Raw genomic sequence first — 19130 nt, 5'->3', positions numbered from 1 at the left:
GGGAGGGGTAGAGAACTAGATGGTCCCTTCTCCTGTGTACCCTGTCTGGGAATCAAACCTGGGACATTTACACACTGGGCCAACCCTCTACCACTAGCAAACTGGCAATGCCCTACCTAGCCTATAAGCTTTAGAAACAATCGGTGTCATCTGTATACTTTGAAAGTTTGTGATTGTTATTTTTGTTGTTGCTGTTGACCCCTCTATTACTTAGTAATGTTTAGAAAAAAATTCCAGCCCATCTCTGCTATATGGAAGGAACACCGTGCTAAAGGAAGGGTAAGATACACAAGAAAGGCTCTTTGTCAAGGAGGTGGTTCAGCAAGCTTCTCCTATGTGTGACAGTGTTAATCCAAATTCGGAGGGACCCGAATTATGGAAGACAGAAGCAAGGTCCGTCGTTTACACATTAAAGCTTTATTGTCTAGCTTGGCCAAGCGGCGGGAGAGCGCCAGCCCTTTGTTCTACTTAGTTTTTATAGTTTTGTAAGTGGGAAGTACAGAAGCAAAAATTGCAATTAGGAGCCCCTTACCGCTATTGGTTATAGTCATATGTCCTTTAACATGATAGGACCACGTTCAATTTGCAAGCTATACATTATTTTGGGGAAAACAAAGTTTACAAGCCAACACAATGGTAGAAAGATGTCTCTTTACATATTAAAGGCATTCCTATATTATCTAGTGTTTATCTGCTATCTCTCTGTCCAGAGTCACACACACATTTACATAGGAGAGGTAGTTTCAGTGGGGACAAATGCCCGCAAATGACTCATTGCTATAAGAAAAGGTTTATTTTGGCTTTTCTCTTCCTGCACCTGGCTAGCCATTCACCCCTTTCCCCACAGGTGTGGTGGAATGTCAGGGAATCCATGCTTCCTTCCCTTTTCATTTACAATACAATGGCAAGAGCCATCCTAGTTATGCTAATCACACAGCACAGAGACTATTCTCACAATTTCTCTTAACCCAAATTAATAAAATGTTCTCCAAGCCTCCTAAAATATTAATATTAATTCTGTAGCCTTTGGTACTTTACAACACCTGTGGGTGAAATGGCTCAGTGGCTCCTCAACAGCGCACCACACCACATTGTTACCGATCCTGCCTTGTGTCCATTGCCTTTGTGAACCAGGGGTCCATAAGCACATACTGCAAACAAGCTTTCTCATTGTTCTCCGTTCAGCACAGACCACCATGAACAGCAACTTGTGCAGTTACACATTTGGAAGGGCCACAGGGCCACCTGTTCCACAAACAAACTGGCTCTGAACCTTAATTTGGGCTTTTCTGGAGAATTTGCCTATAAGCTAAGTGCTTGTAGCTGCAAGGAAAGGATCCCTTAGGACCCCTTAACGGCAGTGCCTTTACAAGAGTTCAGAAATCCAGGACAAAGGACGATATCCTATCCAGGCTCAATTCAGTGGCTTAGCGATGCTTCTAAGGCCCCAGGTATCAGCCATCCTCAGGGTGTAAAAAAACCCCTCATGTTCAGGCAAGGTGCTATTTTTAAAAACCACTATTTCGTAAACATGTATAAATTATCAAAAGTTACCCAAAGTAATTTGGATGTTGAATGCAGTTTTAAACAATCAATTTAAATGTACCTCTCAAAGCAAATTATACAGTTAGACAGGGCCTCCACACTTGTAAACGAAATATCCTGACACAAATTAAAGTTGGCAACACTGAAGAAATGTCACATTAATTTTGAGATGTATAGTGTTTGATGTTGAGCAGACTTTTGATCTTGAGTCTCATGATGTTAGGTGTCAGAAAAGAAAACAAATAAAGCCTTTAGAAACCTAAAATTTACTAGAGCACAAGAAGATAGTGGCTCTGGCTTTCTGGCCCCAGTCTGGTCATCGCATGCATCACCAGGAGATTTTTCTTCTTGTGCCCAAACCTTAGAGATGCTGTGATTTGTTTTATTAAATGAAGACAATGCCTTCACACCGAGAGACTCAAAGTGGGGTTACGATACATTTTGTAAGACAGATTCCCTTCTTGCTAAGGGTTCACCTTTCAAGCTACCACTATTACCCCAGTGTAGAAAGAAGACTCAGCAATATACAGCAAGGCAAACAATGATCCCTAGCAACTGACAGAATTAGTTCTCCATAATGCAATCTAGAGGAAAGACAAGGTGGAAATATAGGCAAGGACAATAGAAATGATATACACTAAGAGATCTGGGGCTACATGATAAAGGTTGGATGAATGACACTGGAGTAGGGTTTCTCAACTTCTGCACTATTGACATTTTGGGCTGGAGTATTGTTTATTGTGATAGCCTGCCCTGTATAGTGTAGCATATTTGCAGCATGCCTAGCCTCTACTCATTAGCTGCCAGTAACAGCCCTCTCTCCCAAGACCAAAAATGTCTTCAAATATTGGCATGTCCTGTGTTCATTTTGGCAGTACATATACTAAAATTGGAATGATACAGAGAAAATTAGCATGGCCCCTACACAAGGATGACACAGAAACTTATGAAGCGTTCCATATTTATAATACACACACTGTGGGGCAGCTGTGTTAGGCTTGCTCACGGGGTTACCAGCTTGCAAGCACTCTGCCTGATTGGTGCGTGAGTGCATGGCTGTGCCACATGTGTATGGCCTATGTAAGGCTATGGGTGTTTGCGCTCAGGGGGATTGTGGATGGCGGATTGCCTGCCCGCCACTGTGAGGGGCTGTTCTTACTGTTTGTGTGCCGGAGAAGAGGTGTTCCCCTACCTGTGTGCTCAATCGCCATTGTGAGACTTTATTAAAGGTAAGGTAATAGCCCAATGTTTTTCAGCTCTGCAGTTTTTCTACAGTCTACCCGAATCCAATGTGAACCTGCCTGGCCTCGGCCACCGGCATTAGACACACACACACACACACACACACACACACACACACACACACACGTTCTCTGTAGGCCCCTGTTGGGCAAACAAGTTTGTAAAATGTTTTTTAGATTTGCTCGTTTGTATTGGGGCAGTGCCATGTGCGTAGAGTCTGTGGAAGGCTGCGGGTGCTTGCCCTCAGGGCAGCAGATGGCACACTGAGGATTGCCTTCCTGTTTGGAAGGGGCCATTGTTGGCTATTGTTTGTTGGAGAAGGGTCCCCCCCCCCCCCAGCTTGGTTTGGCTGGAAAGTACAGATAGAGAGCTGAGGGGCTTGGGAGCTCTGAGGTTTCAGCCTGGGCTGTTTGGCTGATCCCTGCTGAGGCTGGTGGGGCCCTATGAGTCTAGGTGAGTCTGGAATGCTGAGGGGCTTGGGAGCCCTGCCTGTTTGCCATCTGCCATTATGAGCCTTTAATAAATGGAATGGCCCACCATTTTCTGGCTCCACAATTCCTTACTGTTTGCCCAAATCCAATGAGAACCTGCACGGCCATGGTGGCGGCCGCTGGCCTTACAGCCCCCTCTTGAGAATCACTACACTAGTGCTTCTAACACCAGTGTGCATACAAATCAGCTGGAAGGCTAGTTAAATGCTGCTCTAATAGATTTGGGTAAGGGTCTGGCATTATGTAGTCCAAACAAGATATCAGGTGAAACCCATGCTGCCTATTCAAGGATAGTACTTGATAATGAAAGGCAAACCTACAGCTTTCTACCAGTCAACATGTACAGGTCCTCAGAGTAGAGAATAGATAGACACTCAAGGTTGGATCACAAAAAATACTTTCAAGCTGTGTTGGGAAAACAGCTGTGTTAGGCTTGCTTGCTTATATTTGCCTGATCAGTGCGTGAGCACGTGGCAGTGCTGCGTGTGTATGGTTTATGTAAGGCTATGGGTGCTTGTCCTCAGGGCAGATTGCGGATTACCTGCCTGCCCACCAGCCACTATGAGGGGTCATTTTGCTGTTTGTTTGCCTGAAAAGCAGTTTGTTGCTGCCCGTTTGTTCATCCACCCTTGTGAGACTCCATTAAATGGGGATGGCCCGGCGCTTTCTGGCTCCACAGTTTCTTTACTGTTGGCCTGAACCCAAGGTGAACCCGCTGGACCTCAACCACCTGCCTTACAGTCTGCAAACCATATTAAACTATCATGCCTTTAATTGTTGTCAATGTAAGAAATGTCCAGACCTTTACAGAATCTTTATGAGTTTATTTGAGCCAAACTGACGACAGTTGCTGAAAGGCAAAATCTCAACAGATTGAGAAGAGGCTGTAAAAAATGGAAATTTTACTATTTATTTCATACATCAGAGTCAAAGGGAAAGACTTTAAGGAAGTTACATGAAATTCATTGGTGACAGATTAGGGAGGCTGAAGAAAGCAAAGCGGCGGCAGCGGGGTGGGGGGAATCTTTGGGATTGAGTAAAAAGGAAAATAAATAATAAACACATAGTTCTTTTATATAGGTGGGTACCGAATAGTTAACAATTAACATGATAATAAAAATGAGAGGTTTGGTAGCCTCTGCTCTGGTGCAGTGTTTCTGCCCTGAGGGATCTGGCAAAGGAAATTACCCTGACATTCCAAAGCTATGTTATGGTAGATGGAAAAAGAAAATACACCTATTCTTTTTTTTTTTTTTTTTTTGTATTTTTCTGAAGCTGGAAATGGGGAGAGACAGTCAGACAGACTCCCGCATGCGCCCGACCGGGTTCCACCCGGCACACCCACCAGGGGCTACGCTCTGCCCACCAGGGGGCGACGCTCTGCACCTCCGGGGCGTCGCTCTTTTGCGACCAGAGCCACTCTAGCGCCTGGGGCAGAGGCCAAGGAGCCATCCCCAGTGCCTGGGCCATCTTTGCTCCAATGGAGCCTCGCTGCGGGAGGGGAAGAGAGAGACAGAGAAGAAGGAGAGGGGAAGGGGTGGAGAAGCAGATGGGTGCTTCTCCTGTGTGCCCTGGCCGGGAATCGAACCCGGGACTTCTGCACTCAAGGCCGATGCTCTACCACTGAGCCAGCCGGCCAGGGCCTATACCTATTCTTTTACAGAGGTGTATGTAATTCTTTACCTCAGATAGGGTAAAGATTGACCTTTGTCAGGGAAGATACTGGCCTAGGACATGACTATCTGCTATGATTCACTGTTTCTTCTTTTAATTTTTAAAAAGTTTTTAGTGAGAGGAGGGGAGGCAGAAAGACTCCCAGATGTGCCCGCCTGGGGTTCCACCCAGCAAGCCCACTAGGGGGCGATGTCATGCCCATCTGGGGCCCTTGCTCTTTGCAACCACAGCCATTTTTTAGTGCCTGAGGCAGAGGCCATGGAGCCATCCTCAGGGCCCAGGGTCAATTCGATCCATGGCTGCAGGAGGGGAGGAGAAGAGAGAGAGAGAGAGAGGGAGAGAGAAAGAGAAGTGAGAGGGGTAGTGGTGGAGAAGCACTGGCCCCAAGCTCTACGGCTGAGCCAACCAGCCAGGGCTCACTTTCAGAAAGTTTTTAATTTCAGACTATCCCATGTGTTTCCTTTTGGTCTCTGAGTTTGTAAGGCCACCATGCAGGCCTCTCCAGAGCTTGTCAGATTTTGTATATGGCCCCTTTTTCGTCCACATTATTAAGAATGTTTGCAGAATTGAACACAAATAAGGGAAAGGTTTGTTTGTCTTTTTTTTTTAAGAGAGAGAGAGGCAGACAGTAAGGGAGAGAGAAGCATCAACTCACAGTGGTGGTACCTTAGTAGTTCATTTACTCCTTTTCATATGTGCCTTGGGGAGGGCAGGCCGAACAGCGACCTTGGGCTTTAAGCTAGCGACCATAGGATCATGTGCGTGAACGGGAGACCCTATGTGTACAAGCTGGTGGGTCTGGGCTCAAACCGCACCTTGGGGTTTCAAACCTGGGACCACAGCATGCCAAGTTGCTCCTCTATACAGGCTGTTTGTGTCTTTGTTTTTTTTTTTTTTTTTGTTTTAACTTGAGGTAACTTTATGAACTCTTGTTAAAGCAGTTCTCAAACCTTTTGGTCTGGAGAACCCCTTAACATTTAAAAATTGAAAACTGGAAAAGCTTTGGAGGACTGCCCGAAAAGACTGAACGTGCGTGGAACGCCCAGGCCACCCGTCCAGGCAGAGGATAGGGGGTCCGTCCGTCCAGAGGAACGCTCTCCCGACCGCATTCCAGAGGAAATCTGCTACACTCAAGGCCTCGCTCGGGGTTGCGGGAGCAGCTGGGCACTGGTGCGAGGCTCCCAGGTGTAACACTTTCGCTCCTCCCACACCGTCCCATTCCCTTTCCCAAAGGCACCGGGGCTGTCCGAAAAACCCGGAGAAGTGGATCCTACCGCTGTAGACGCACTTCCCTTCCCAGGCAGGAAGGGAGGGAGGACCGAGCGGTGCGCCCCATACACGCGCATGCGTTTTTCACAGGCGGCACCTGAAGTGGATGCCAGTTGCCGGATTCACGGCCGCCAGGAGTGCGCCTGCGCGGTCGCCGATCCCTCCACCGCTGCTTCCCCTGTCCCTGTTGCCCCGTAGGGGCTCCGGTCCGGCGGGACCATGTTCAGCAGCACCGGCTCCAGTGGGCTTTGTGAGTACTGGCCGCTGCCATCCTGGCTGTCCCCACACGCCACCCTGCGCAACTCCTTGAGGAGGCTGGAGGAAGCGGGGCCCATCCTCCAATCCCGCGCCGGCACTTGAGTGGTTCCGGCCTGTGGGGGGCAGCCCGCATCTCCCCCACCTCAGCCTGGAGAAGGGAGTGGCGACTTGGTTTCGTGAGCCCCAACCCCCCCCCCAAACCCCCAACCCCCAACCTATGAGCCAGAGGGGCGATGCTCAAGTGCTCTGGGGACTGCTGCAGGTCGCCGGGCGGTTGGGGGCGGGCTGGGTGCCCTGGTGGTCTCGTGGCCCGGCCCCTGGCTCTCAGCAGTGCGTGTGTTAGGCTGGAAGAAGAGGCTGTCCGGGTGGAGGCGATGCTGGAAGCCTGCCCCCTTCTTTGTCATCTTGCCCCATTCATTTAGGCTAAAGACGGACCAACTGGCTCTCCCCCAGATGTAAATCCCAATCTCTGGTTCAGGAGCTGACCTCTCAGTTTCACTATGATTTCTTTTTCTCAATCTCACTTCAGAGTTTTTAGACAAAAACTACGTTTAAAGCGGAAGGAAATTAGGAAGTCCTGTGGCAGGAAAGCGTGGACCTTATGGCTGGATGTTGCTATATTTTACTTGAGTGTCAGCGGTGGTCAGGAAATAGAGGGTAGAGAAATATGTATAGCCTTTAAACAACTTTTTCTCAGTGAAATTGATTAATCGACTTTTGGTGAGGTGAACTGTGTGTTAACTAAACAGCACAGAGATTAGGCTCTGATAAAGCAACAGTGAACTGTTTGCACAGGTTTAATTTTGCAGTTGCTTGTCACTGTTAGTACTTCATATCTTTATACATGTGAACTTTAATCTTGCCAGAATACAGAAGCAGCTGACATTTCCAAATATTAAGGGTCTCGAATCTTTCTTCGGCACTACATGTTGAAACATGTAGTGAAACATGTAGTGTGAGAGTGAGTTAGTAGCAGAGCCGCTGGCATAATTTTAAATCTCCCTCACTTCTCAACTTCTCAGGTTTTGAAGTGGACTAAATAATTATTTCCGTTGTTTCATAATTTGATTAATGGTATCTTTCAAACATTGGCCTCAGACTATGTTACAACTAAGTACTAGCTAATTAATTTTCCCAAATTACACTTTGGCTAAAAAACATTAGTATGACTGTTGATGAAACTGAGAGTCAAGAAGGTGATATGATGTTCCGGGGATCACACAGTGAGCCATACACTGGTGGATACAAAATTAGTGGTAGAATTTTTCAATTTTTAGTTTTTTCAATCTTCCTTGCTGACCAAAATACATATAAAAAAATTAAAAATGCAAGTGAAACCCTTCATTGGCTACTAGACTTTATTAACCATTATATTGGCAAAGTACATGTACATACAAATTTGATACATGGTGACTCTGGGGAAAGTAATACTTGACTACTTGTGGCACAGGGTGGATGAGTACTAGGAACCAAACTGCTGCCCAGGGAGAGGCCTAGGCCAAGGGCTCATTAGCTGTATTGACCTGTTTCTAAAATAAGTGTATCCGCAGCAGGGAGTTGATGGGATGGCCATTCCTCAGAAGCCCATGCCTTAATGTGCTTATTTAACAAATATTTGGACATCCACTGTGGGCCCAAACTGCTAGCTGCTAGGAATGCCATGTTGATCAAGTCTTGGTCGCCAGTGTTCATAGTACGTACAGTGGAGTTTAGGCACAGTGTTTCTAGGACTTGCCTTTTGGCAGGTCTGGGTGTGAGCAGTTACTATGCTTTACCGTTTCTCTGCCAGGCTACCCACTGAGAGGGAAGTGATTTCCTTTAGGTAAGAAGTGTGGCTCTTTGGTAAATCAGAGTTCTGAACTTATTAAGTACTGTGAGGAAGAATAATGTGCCTACCCTTATCCCCATGGGTAGTGAACAACGTTTTCTCTTTTTGAGGGAAAAATGCTTGCCATTTTGTGACTAGGAGATAATGGTATTTTAGTGTTATATTTGCTCCCCCAATTTATTCATTCAACAAGTATCTGTTGAGTGCCTCATATATGCCACACATTCTTTGTGTACAGAGCGTAAAAATGGTAAGCAGGATAAAGGAGACCAACCAACATCAAATAGGTTGACAAATAATTAATGTGATTTTACATAATGATAAGTGTCTTTGAAACCCTGCACTTGCCTGGTCAAGGCACATATGGGAGTTGGTGCTTCCTGCCCCCCCCCCCCCCATTCTCTCTCCTCTCTAAAATGAATAAGTAGATAAGTGTCATGAAAATAAGAAGGTAATGGCGGGGACAGGTTATGGTGGACTATTGCTTTAGCATTTGTGGCCAGGGAAGATAACTGGAAAGGTGACATCTGAGGTGAGACCATCCAACGGTGAGAAGGAGCCAGCTATGTCAGGGTTTGGTGAAAAACGTACATTTTGCAGAAAGGGAGCTGTAGGCACAAAGACTCTGAAACAGGCATAGCTGGGCATTTTCAAGGTACTAAAGGAGGTAGGAGCCACCAGGACAAATTGAGGAAAAGGCATTTTGATTTGCACTCTTTTGTTATAAATTAGCTTCTACAACTTCTTCACTGTCTTTTGCCACAGTGACTCTGATTGTCAGACTCTTGATCCCCTCATTGTCTGCAATTTACAGCTCACTTCTGCCATCTTCCTTCTATGTCCAGTCTGGAACCTATAGTTAATTCCCTGAATTGTATTCTCATCAAGACTCAGAGACCTGGTGCTCCTGTCCTGCTATACTCACCTAATGAAACCACAACTTCGTATTGTATATAGTGAGTCATCGGCATGATTGTTCAGTTGATTTCTTGGATTTGGTCATCTCCCAGTGCTCTTCCCTTTTTATCTCCTAAAGACTACTTCCAGTCTCTCCCATCTCTCTCTTAACCCATCTGAAAAATAAGGACTATCACATGGGCATAGCCTCTCCCTAACTTGTTTATACCCAAATTTTAACAATTGTTAATGAAGACTTCCCAGTGTAGGTGATAATTGTGCTTTTTTTTTTTGTATTTTTCTGAAGCTAGAAATGGGGAGAGACAGACAGACTCCCGCATGCGCCCGACCGGGAACCACCCAGCACGCCCACCAGGGGGCGATGCTCTGCCCCTCCGGAGCGTTGCTCTGCCGTGACCAGAGCCACTTTAGCGCCTGGGGCAGAGGCCAAGGAGCCATCCCCAGTGCCCGGGCCACCTTTGCTCCAATGGAGCCTTGGCTGCGGGAGGGGAAGAGAGAGACAGAGAGGAAGGAGAGGGGGAGGGGTGGAGAAGCAGATGGGTGCTTCTCCTGTGTGCCCTGGCCGGGAATCGAACCTGGGACTTCTGCACGCCAGGCCGACGTTCTACCACTGAGCCAACCGGCCAGGGCCTTGTGCTGATTTTTGAGAGATGAGTAAGTGTTTGTCTGGCGTACAACCTTTGTTACTCTTCCCCAATCTAAAAGAATGAAGCACCCTTCTCCTAACTGAGGCTCACCCCAGCCGATTCTTAACTCCTTCTTGGTTGCATTTTCTAGTGCCACTCCTTTATTCTCTCTTCTGAGAGAAAGAACCTGACATCTACATAGTACAACTGATGCTTTCTCCTTTGGGAGCTACAGAAATTTCCAGAGTACTTCAGATTCCTTATCTGTGGAAAGCCAATAAAATGACCTATTGTATTGCATTGTTTTGAAGATTATAAAAGAGTTAGCATGTATAAAGCTCTTAATCAGAGTTAACATTTTTAATTGGATTTTTCTTCTGAGTCTTCAAAATGCAGAAGCCTAACACTTCCACTGACTCTATCCAAGGCCTTCCCACTGTTGACCACTTTATTTCTTCTTCCAACCAAGCTTCTTGAAAGATGTTGTTCACTTTTTTTCCCTTTCTCACCCTCTTTCTCTCTTTAGCCCTCTGCGTGCAATGGCCTGTTCTTTGATGATCACCTGCTGTGGCATGGCTCTGTTCTCGGCTCACTTTTCAAGTTATTGGTTTAATAGCTGTTTAATAAGCACTCCTGTGAGCCAGTCATTCTTCTAGGTGCTTGAGATTCAGTAGTAAATAAAAGACAAAAGGTACATTCAGGCAGCCACAATCTTAGGTAATAGAAGTTACAAAACAGTAGACTCAATTTAAAAATTAAAAGTATGCAGCCCTGGCTGGATAGCTTGGTTGGTTAGAGCATCGTCCTGAAGCACAGAGGGTGCTGGTTTGATCCCCGGTCAGAGCACACATAGTAACAAATCGATGTTCCTGTCTCTCTCACTCTCTTCCTTCCTCTATCTAAAATCAATAAAATAAACATTAAAAAAAAAGTATGCAGTTCAGCATTTTAATTAACATTTCATTCTTCACTCTAAAGTAAGACTTTCTCCCAGTTAAGATTTCTGGTTGACCAGCTGTGAGACGACTGGCTTCTGCTCTTTTTGTGTTCCATTTTGTCCCTTAGGTGTCCTGTTTCTGACCTTACTGGCTTCTAGATTGGGTGGAGTGGGAGGAGGAAGGGACAGTGAGGAACTAAGATAGTTCTTATGCAGCTCTCTGAGCGTGGTACATGATAAAGCTGACTCTGTCTTGTGGACTCATTAGAAACTCTTGAGAGAGACTCCTATCTCAGCTACTCCCCTGACCTGAAGGGGTTTATCTTTTGGCTTGTGAGCTTTATTTGGTGACCCTTCCTTAGCTCCTAAGAACTTAGGCCCACCAGTGATTTCCTCTTCCTGAAGTCCTTTTGGCTTGCTTAGGGACCGTGTTGGACTGAACCAAAGGAATTGCTGGAATTGCTGATTTTTGCCTTGGTTGTGCATTTTGATCTCAGTGATCAACACAGCTTTTCCTGCTGCTCTCTAGAGTTCCCAGGGTAGGGATCCACTGTATCTCCACCTCAAGGGTCACATATTTAGCTAACTGAATAGGTGCACTGAGTGCCCCACTGACCTTCCTGTGAGGGCATGATTATACTCAGAGCCCTTGGATAGTTTACTCCACAAATCTTCATAATGTCTCTTTACAGTAGAGAACTCTCACTGTTCCGTTCACTCTTTTTATATTCATAATCTGACTGAAGGATTAACAGTAGGCTTGGGTTGCCCAAGCCCTGCACAGTTGCCTTTAATGCTTGATTCTTGGAGATTAGCTGTTTCTCACATTTCTGAAGTTTTCAAGGGGTATATCTTTGAAATTCTCAAATAATTACTATTTATTTAAGAAACAAACTTGAACATATGTGGTCAGTTAATTTATGACAGAGGAACCAAGAATGTATAATGGGAATAATCTCTTTAATAAATGGTGTTGGGAAAACTGGACTGTCACATGCAAAAGAATGAAACTGGTTCACTATCTTACACCGTACACAAAAATTAACTTAAAATAGGTTAAAGACTTGAATGTAAAACTTGGAACCATAAAACTCCTAGAAGAAAACATAGGTGGTTAGCTCCTTTTCAAAGGTTTTAGCAATGATTTTTTGAATCTGACACCAAATACCAAATGCAAAATCAACAAAAGCAAACATATCAAACTAAAAATTTCTGCATAGCAAAAGAAACTATTAGCAAAATGGAAAAGTAACCTACCAAGTGGAGAAAATATTTGCAAATCATATCTCTAATAAGGGTTAATATTTAAAATATAAAGAATGGATACATCTTAATAGCAAAAATCCCCAATCTAATTAAAAAGGGAAGATCTGAACAGACATTTTACCATAGGGGACATATAGATGACCAACAGGTACATGGAAAAATGCTCAACATCATTTATCATCAGGGAAATAAAAGTCAAAACCCCTGAGATATCACCTCACACCTATTAGAATGGCTGTTATCAAACAGACTAGAAATAAGTGTTGGAGATGATGAGAAGAGAGCCCTTGCATTGTTGGTGGGAATGTCAATTGGAGCAGTCACTATGGAAAACAGTATGGCAGTTCCTCAAAAAATTAAAAATAGAATTATTGTACGATTCAACAATCCCACTTCTTCAAATTTATCTGAATAAATAAAAAACACTCGAAAAGTTATACGCACCCCCATGTTTATTGCAGCATTATTTACAATAGTCAAGATATGGAACCAACTGAAATATCCATCACCAACAGGGATGGACCTTGAGGCTTATGCTAATTGAAATAAGTCAAACAGGGAAAGACAAACATATGACTTCACTTATATGAGGAATCATAAGAACAACAAACAACGACCCCAAAAACCAAGTGTATGGATACAGAGAACATACTGGTGGTTGCCAAAGGGGGGATGTGGGGAGTGGGAGAAATGAGTGAAGGTGATCAAAAGGTACAAATTTCTAGTTATCAAATCAATAAATCATTGGGATATGATGTACAGCATGCTGACTATAGTTAATAATACTGCATTGCATATTTGAGAGTTGTAAGAGAGCAGATTTTAAAAAAAATTTTATTTAGAAAATGAAATTTAACAAGGTGACATTGATCAATAAGAGTACATAGGTTTCAGGTAAACGTTTCTATATGATTAGAGCTGTTGATTATGTTGTGTACCATCACCCAGAGTCGAATCATTTTCTGTCACTGTATGTTTGTCCTACCCCAAACCCCACTCCCCCTGGTAACCTCTTCACTTTTCTCTATGTCTGGTTCTCAACCTGTGGGTTGCGACCCCGGCAGGGTCGCCTAAAGCCATTGGAAAATACATAATGCATACCAGGTATTTACATTCCGAATCATAACTGTAGCAAAATTACAGTTATGAAGTAGCCACCAAAATTATTTTTTGGTTTGGGGTCACTGCAACATGAGGAACAGTATTGTGGGGTCACGGCATTAGAAAGGTTGAGAACCACTGCTCTATGTCCATGAGTCTCAATTTTATATCCTACCTGTGTATGAAATCATACAGTTCTTCGCTTTTTCTGATTTACTTATTTCATTCAGTATAATGTTCTCAAGGTCTATCCATGTTGTAAATGACACTGTGTCATCATTTCTTACAGATGAATCATATTCCATTGTATATATGTACCACATCTTTTTTATTTAATCTGTCGAGGGACCCTTTGGATTTTCCATGTCATGACCACTGTGAATAATGCTCCAGTGAACATTGGGGTGCATGTGTCTTTATGTACCAGTGTTTTTTTTTACTTTTGGAGGTATATACTCAGTAGAGGGATTGCTGGGTCATATGATAATTCTATTCTTAATTTTTTGAAGAACCACTATACTGTCTTCCATAATGGTTGTACTAACTTGCATTCCCACCAGCAGTGAATGAGGGTTCCTTTTTTCTCCACAGCCTTTCTAACACTTGTTATTACCTGTCTTGTTAATAATAGCCAGTCTAACAGGTGTGAGGTAGTTTCTCATTGTAGTTTTGATTTGCATTTCTCTAATAGCTAGTGAAGATGAGCATCTTTTCGTATATCTGTTGGCCATTTGTATATCCTCTTGGAAGAAGTGTCCAGGTCCTCTCCCCATTTTTTAATTGGATTGTTTGCTTGTTTGTTGCTGAGCTTCGTGAGTTCTTTATATATTTTGGATATTAACCCTTTAACGGAGCTGTTGTTCCAAATATCTCTCATTTAGTCAGCTGCCTATTTGTTTTGTTTCAGTTTCTTTTGCTGTACAGAAGCTTTTTAGTTTGATATAACCCCATTCATTTATTTTTGCCTTTACTTCCCTCGCCTTTGGGGTCAAATTCATAAATTGTTCTCTATGGCCAAGGTCCATGAGTTTAATACCTATATTTTCTTGTATGTAATTTATTGTTTCAAATCATGTATTTAGGTCTTTGATCCATTTTGAATTAATTTTTGTTCATGGGGACAAACTGTAGTCAAGTTTCATTCTTTTAGCTTTTTTTCCAGCACTATTTATTGAAGAGGCTTTCTTTTCTCCATTGTGTATTTTTGGCTCCTTTGTCAAGGATGATTTGTCCATACCTATATATAATTATATATGTGTGTGTGTGGTTTTATTTCTGGGATAAGAGAGCTGATCTTAAAAGTTCCCATCACAAGAACAATTTTTTGTAACTGTGTAAAGGTGACAGATCACTACTTACAGTAGTGATTATTTCACAATGTATACAAATATGACTCCTGTTGTATACCTGAAGCTAATAGAATGTTATCTCAATTATATCTTTTTTTTTAATATTAATATTTTTTTATTAAATTTAATGCAGTGACATTGATAAATCAGGGTACATATGTTGAGAGAAAATATCTCTAGATTATTTTGACATTTGATTGTGCTGTATACCCCTCCCGCAAAGTTAAATTGTCTTCTGTCACCTTCTATCTGGTTTTCTTTGTGCCCCTCCCCTCCCCTAACCCCTCTCTCCTTCTTCACCCCCAACCCCCCCCCCCCACCCCCCCCCCCCGCCCCTGTTGCCATCACATTCTTGTTCATGTCTCTGAGTCTCATTTTTATGTCCCTTCTATGTATGGATTCATCTCAGTTTTTTTTCTGATTTACTTATTTCACTCCGTATAATGTTGTCAAGGTCCATCCATGTTATTGTAAATGATCCGATGTCATCATTTCTTATGGCTGAGTAGTATTCCATAGTATATATGTACCAAAATTTTTTAATCCACTCGTCCTCTGACGGACACTTGGGCTGTTTCCAGATCTTCGCTATTGTGAACAATGCTGCCACAAACATGCGGGTGCATTTCTCCTTTTCGAGCCGTTCTATGGTGTCCTTGGGGTATATTCCTAAAAGTGGGATAGCTGGGTCAAAAGGCGGTTCGATTTTCAGTTTTTTGAGGAATCTCCATACTGTTTTCCACAGTGGCTGCACCAGTCTGCATTCCCACCAGCAGTGCAGGAGGGTCCCCTTTTCTCCACATCCTCGCCAGCACTTATTCTGTGCTGTTTTGTTGATAAGCGCCATTCTGACTGGTGTAAGGTGATATCTCATTGTGGTTTTAATTTGCATTTCTCTAATGATTAGTGATGTTGAGCATTTTTTCATATGCCTATTGGCCATCTGTATGTCCTCTTTGGAGAAGTGTCTATTCATCTCTTTTGCCCATTTTTGGATTGGGTTGTTTGTCTTCCTGGTGTTGAGTTTTACAAGTTCTTTATAAATTTTGGTTATTAACCCCTTATCAGACGTATTGTCAAATATGTTCTCCCATTGTGTAGTTTGTTTTTTTATTCTGTTCTTGTTGTCTTTAGCTGTGCAAAAGCTTTTTAGTTTGATATAGTCCCATTTGTTTATCCTGTCTTTTATTTCACTTCCCCGTGGAGATAAATCAGCAAATATATTGCTCCGAGAGATGTCGGAGAGCTTACTGCCTATGTTTTCTTCTAAGATGCTTATGGTTTCACGACCTACATTCAAGTCTTTTATCCATTTTGAGTTTATTTTTGTGAGTGGTGTAAGCTGGTGATCTAGTTTCATTTTTTTGCAGGTAGCTGTCCAATTTTCCCAACACCATTTGTTAAAGAGGCTGTCTTTACTCCATTGTATTTCCTTACCTCCTTTGTCAAATATCAGTTGTCCATAGAACTGTGGGTTTATTTCTGGGTTCTCTGTTCTATTCCATTGATCTATATGCCTGTTCTTATGCCAGTACCAGGCTGTTTTGAGTACAATGGCCTTGTAGTATAACTTGATATCTGGAAGTGTGATACCTCCCACTTTAGGCTTCTTTTTTAAGATTGCTGAGGCTATTCGTGTCCTTTTTTGGTTCCATATAAATTTTTGGAATATGTGTTCTATATCTTTGAAGTATGTCATTGGTATTTTAATTGGTATTGCATTGAATTTATAAATTGCTTTGGGTAATATAGACATTTTAATGATGTTTATTCTTCCTAACCATGAGCACGGTATATGCTTCCACTTGTTAGTATCTTCCTTGATTTCTTTTATCAATGTTTTGTAATTTTCCGAGTACAAGTCTTTAGTCTCCTTGGTTAAGTTTACTCCTAGGTACTTTATTTTTTTGGTTGTAATAGTGAAGGGGATTGTTTCCTTAATTTCTCTTTCTGACTGTTCATTGTTGGTGTATAAAAATGCTTCTGATTTCTGAGTATTGATTTTATATCCTGCCACTTTGCTGAATTTATTTATCAGGTCCAGTAGTTTTTTGACTGAGACTTAGGGTTTTCTATATACAATATCATATCATCTGCAAATAATGATAGTTTTACTTCTTCTTTTCCAACTTGAATGCCTTTTATTTCTTCTTCTTGTCTGATTGCTGTGGCTAGGACTTCCAGGACTATGTTAAATAAGAGTGGTGAAAGGGGGCACCCCTGCCTTGTTCCTGATCTTAAGGGTATTGCTTTTAATTTTTGCCCATTGAGTATGATGTTGGCTGTGGGTTTCTCATAGATGGCTTTTATCATGTTGAGGTATGTTCCCTGTATTCCCACTTTGCTGAGAGTTTTGATCATGAATGGGTGCTGGATTTTATCAAATGCTTTTTCTGCATCTATTGAAATTATCATATGGTTTTTCTCCTTCTTTTTGTTTATGTGATGAATCACATTGATTGATTTACGAATATTGTACCAGCCTTGCCTCCCCAGAATAAATCCCACTTGATCATGGTGTATGATTTTTTCCATATATTGTTGGATCCGGTTTGCTAATATTTTGTTGAGGATTTTAGCATCTATATTCATCAGAGATATTGGCCTATAATTTTCTTTCTTTGTGTGGTCTTTGCCTGGTTTTGGAATCAGAATTATGCTCGCCTCATAAAAGGAGTTTGGAAGTCTTCCTTCCTCTTGAATTTTTTGAAATAGTTTGAGAAGGATAGGAGTTAGTTCTTCTTTGAATATTTGGTAGAATTCCGTTGTGAAGCCATCGGGCCCCGGACTTTTCTTTGTTGGGAGTTTTTTGATAACTGTTTCGATCTCCTTTGGTGTAATTGGTCTGTTTAAGTTTTCTGATTCTTCCAGATTGATTTTTGGAAGATTGTACGTTTCAAGGAATTTGTCCATTTCATCTAGGTTGTCTAGTTTTTTGGCATACAGTTCTTCATAGTATTTTCTTACAATATTTTGTATTTCTGTTGTGTCAGTTGTTATTTCTCCTCTCTCATTTCTAATTTTATTTATTTGAGTCCTCTCTCTCTTTTTCTTGGTGAGTCTACTTAAAGGTGCATCAATCTTGTTTACCTTTTCAAAGAACCAGCTCCTAGTTTCATTGATCCTCTGTATTGTTTCTTTAGCCTCTATGTCATTTATTTCTGCTCTGATCTTTATTATTTCCTTCCTTCTACATTTGGGCTTTACTTGCTGTTCTTTTTCTAATTCTTTTAGATGCAGGGTTAAGTTGTTTATTTGAGCTTTTTCTAGCTTCTGAAAGTGTGCCTGTAGTGCTATGAACTTCCCTCTCAGCACTGCTTTCGCTGTGTCCCATAAATTTTGAGTTGTTGTATGCTCATTGTCATTCGTTTCTAGGAATTTCTTTATTTCTTCTTTGATCTCATTCTTAATCCATTCATTATTTAACACCCTGCTATTTAGTTTCCATGTGTTTGAGAATTTTTGAGCTTTTCTGCTGTGATTCATTTCTAGTTTCATGCCGTTGTGATCGGAGAAAGTGCTTGATATGATTTCAGTCTTCTTAAATTTGTTGAGAGCACTTTTGTGCCCTAACATGTGGTCTATCCTAGAGAATGTACCATGAGCACTTGAAAAGAATGTATATTCTGCTGCTTTAGGGTGAAAGGTTCTGAAGATATCTATTAAATCGAGTTGATCTAGTGTTTCCAATAAGTCTGCTGTTTCTTTGTTAATTTTCTTTCTTGAGGATCTATCTAGTGATGTTAGTGGGGTATTGAAATCCCCTACTATTACAGTATTGCTGTTGATCTCGCCCTTTAAATCCATCAAAGTCTGTTTTATATATTTGGGTGCTCCTATATTAGGTGCATAGATATTTATAATAGTTATATCTTCCTGTTGGATTACTCCCTTTATCATTATGTAGTGGCCTTCTTTATCTCTTACTATATCCTTTGTTTTAAAGTCCAATTTGTCTGATATAAGTATTGTTACCCCAGCTTTTTTTTCATTTCCATTTGCATGAAACATTTTTTTCCATCCTTTTACCTTCAATCTGTGTGTGTCTTTTGTTCTAAGGTGTGTCTCTTGTAGACAACATATATATGGGTCCTGTTTTCTTATCCACTCAGCTACCTATGTCTTTTGATTGGATCACTTAATCCATTTACATTTAAGGTTATTATTGATATGTAGTTGTTTATTGCCATTTTCTTCTTTAAAGGTGTATTCCTTTTTCTTTCTTTTTTTTTTTTTTTCTGTATTCTTTTCCCACTTTATCTGTTTACATCAGGCCCCTTAATATTTCCTGCAGCATTGGTTTGGTTGTAATGAATTCCTTGAGTTGTTTTTTGTCTGGGAAGCTTTTTATTTCTCCTTCAATTTTAAACGATAGCCTTGCTGGATAAAGTAGTCTTGGTTGTAGGTTCTTGTTCTGCATTACTTTGAATATTTCTTGCCATTCCCTTCTGGCCTCAAGTGTTTCTGTTGAGAAGTCAGATGTCATCCTTATGGGGGCTCCTTTGTAGGTGATAACTTTTTTTTCTCTTGCAGCTTTTAATATTTTCTCTTTATCGCTTAGCTTTGGTATTTTAATTATGATGTGTCTTGGTGTAGGTTTCTTTGGGTTTCTCTTTAATGGAGTCC

The 19130-nt window shown here is 41.9% G+C and overlaps 1 protein-coding gene and 2 non-coding genes across 4 annotated transcripts in view; 2 read left to right on the top strand and 1 right to left on the bottom strand.

The window, feature by feature from the left end:
- Positions 1–2404: 2404 nt before the first annotated feature.
- LOC136309729 (U6 spliceosomal RNA) lies at positions 2405–2511 on the top strand. Its single transcript, XR_010726380.1, has one exon. It is a non-coding gene; the product is annotated as a U6 spliceosomal RNA (small nuclear RNA).
- Positions 2512–4845: 2334 nt separating this feature from the next.
- Positions 4846–4921, bottom strand: TRNAS-UGA (transfer RNA serine (anticodon UGA)). The gene has a single exon. It is a non-coding gene; the product is annotated as a tRNA-Ser (tRNA).
- Positions 4922–6300: 1379 nt separating this feature from the next.
- Positions 6301–19130, top strand: part of UBAC2 (UBA domain containing 2) — a 241561-nt gene continuing 228731 nt past the window's right edge. The window contains exon 1 of one of the 2 annotated variants that reach the window (XM_066236660.1): positions 6301–6471. In XM_066236660.1, coding sequence (XP_066092757.1) covers positions 6328–6471 — 144 coding nt within the window. In that variant the 5' untranslated portion in view covers positions 6301–6327. The remainder of the gene's footprint in view (positions 6472–19130) is intronic. The other variant, XM_066236659.1, reaches the window with a different exon arrangement.

Source organism: Saccopteryx bilineata, chromosome 6 (assembly GCF_036850765.1).
Source record: "Saccopteryx bilineata isolate mSacBil1 chromosome 6, mSacBil1_pri_phased_curated, whole genome shotgun sequence".
Lineage (NCBI taxonomy): Eukaryota > Metazoa > Chordata > Mammalia > Chiroptera > Emballonuridae > Saccopteryx > Saccopteryx bilineata.
The sequence above is the reverse complement of the archived record's forward strand: the minus strand, read 5'-3'. Positions and strand labels throughout refer to the sequence as shown.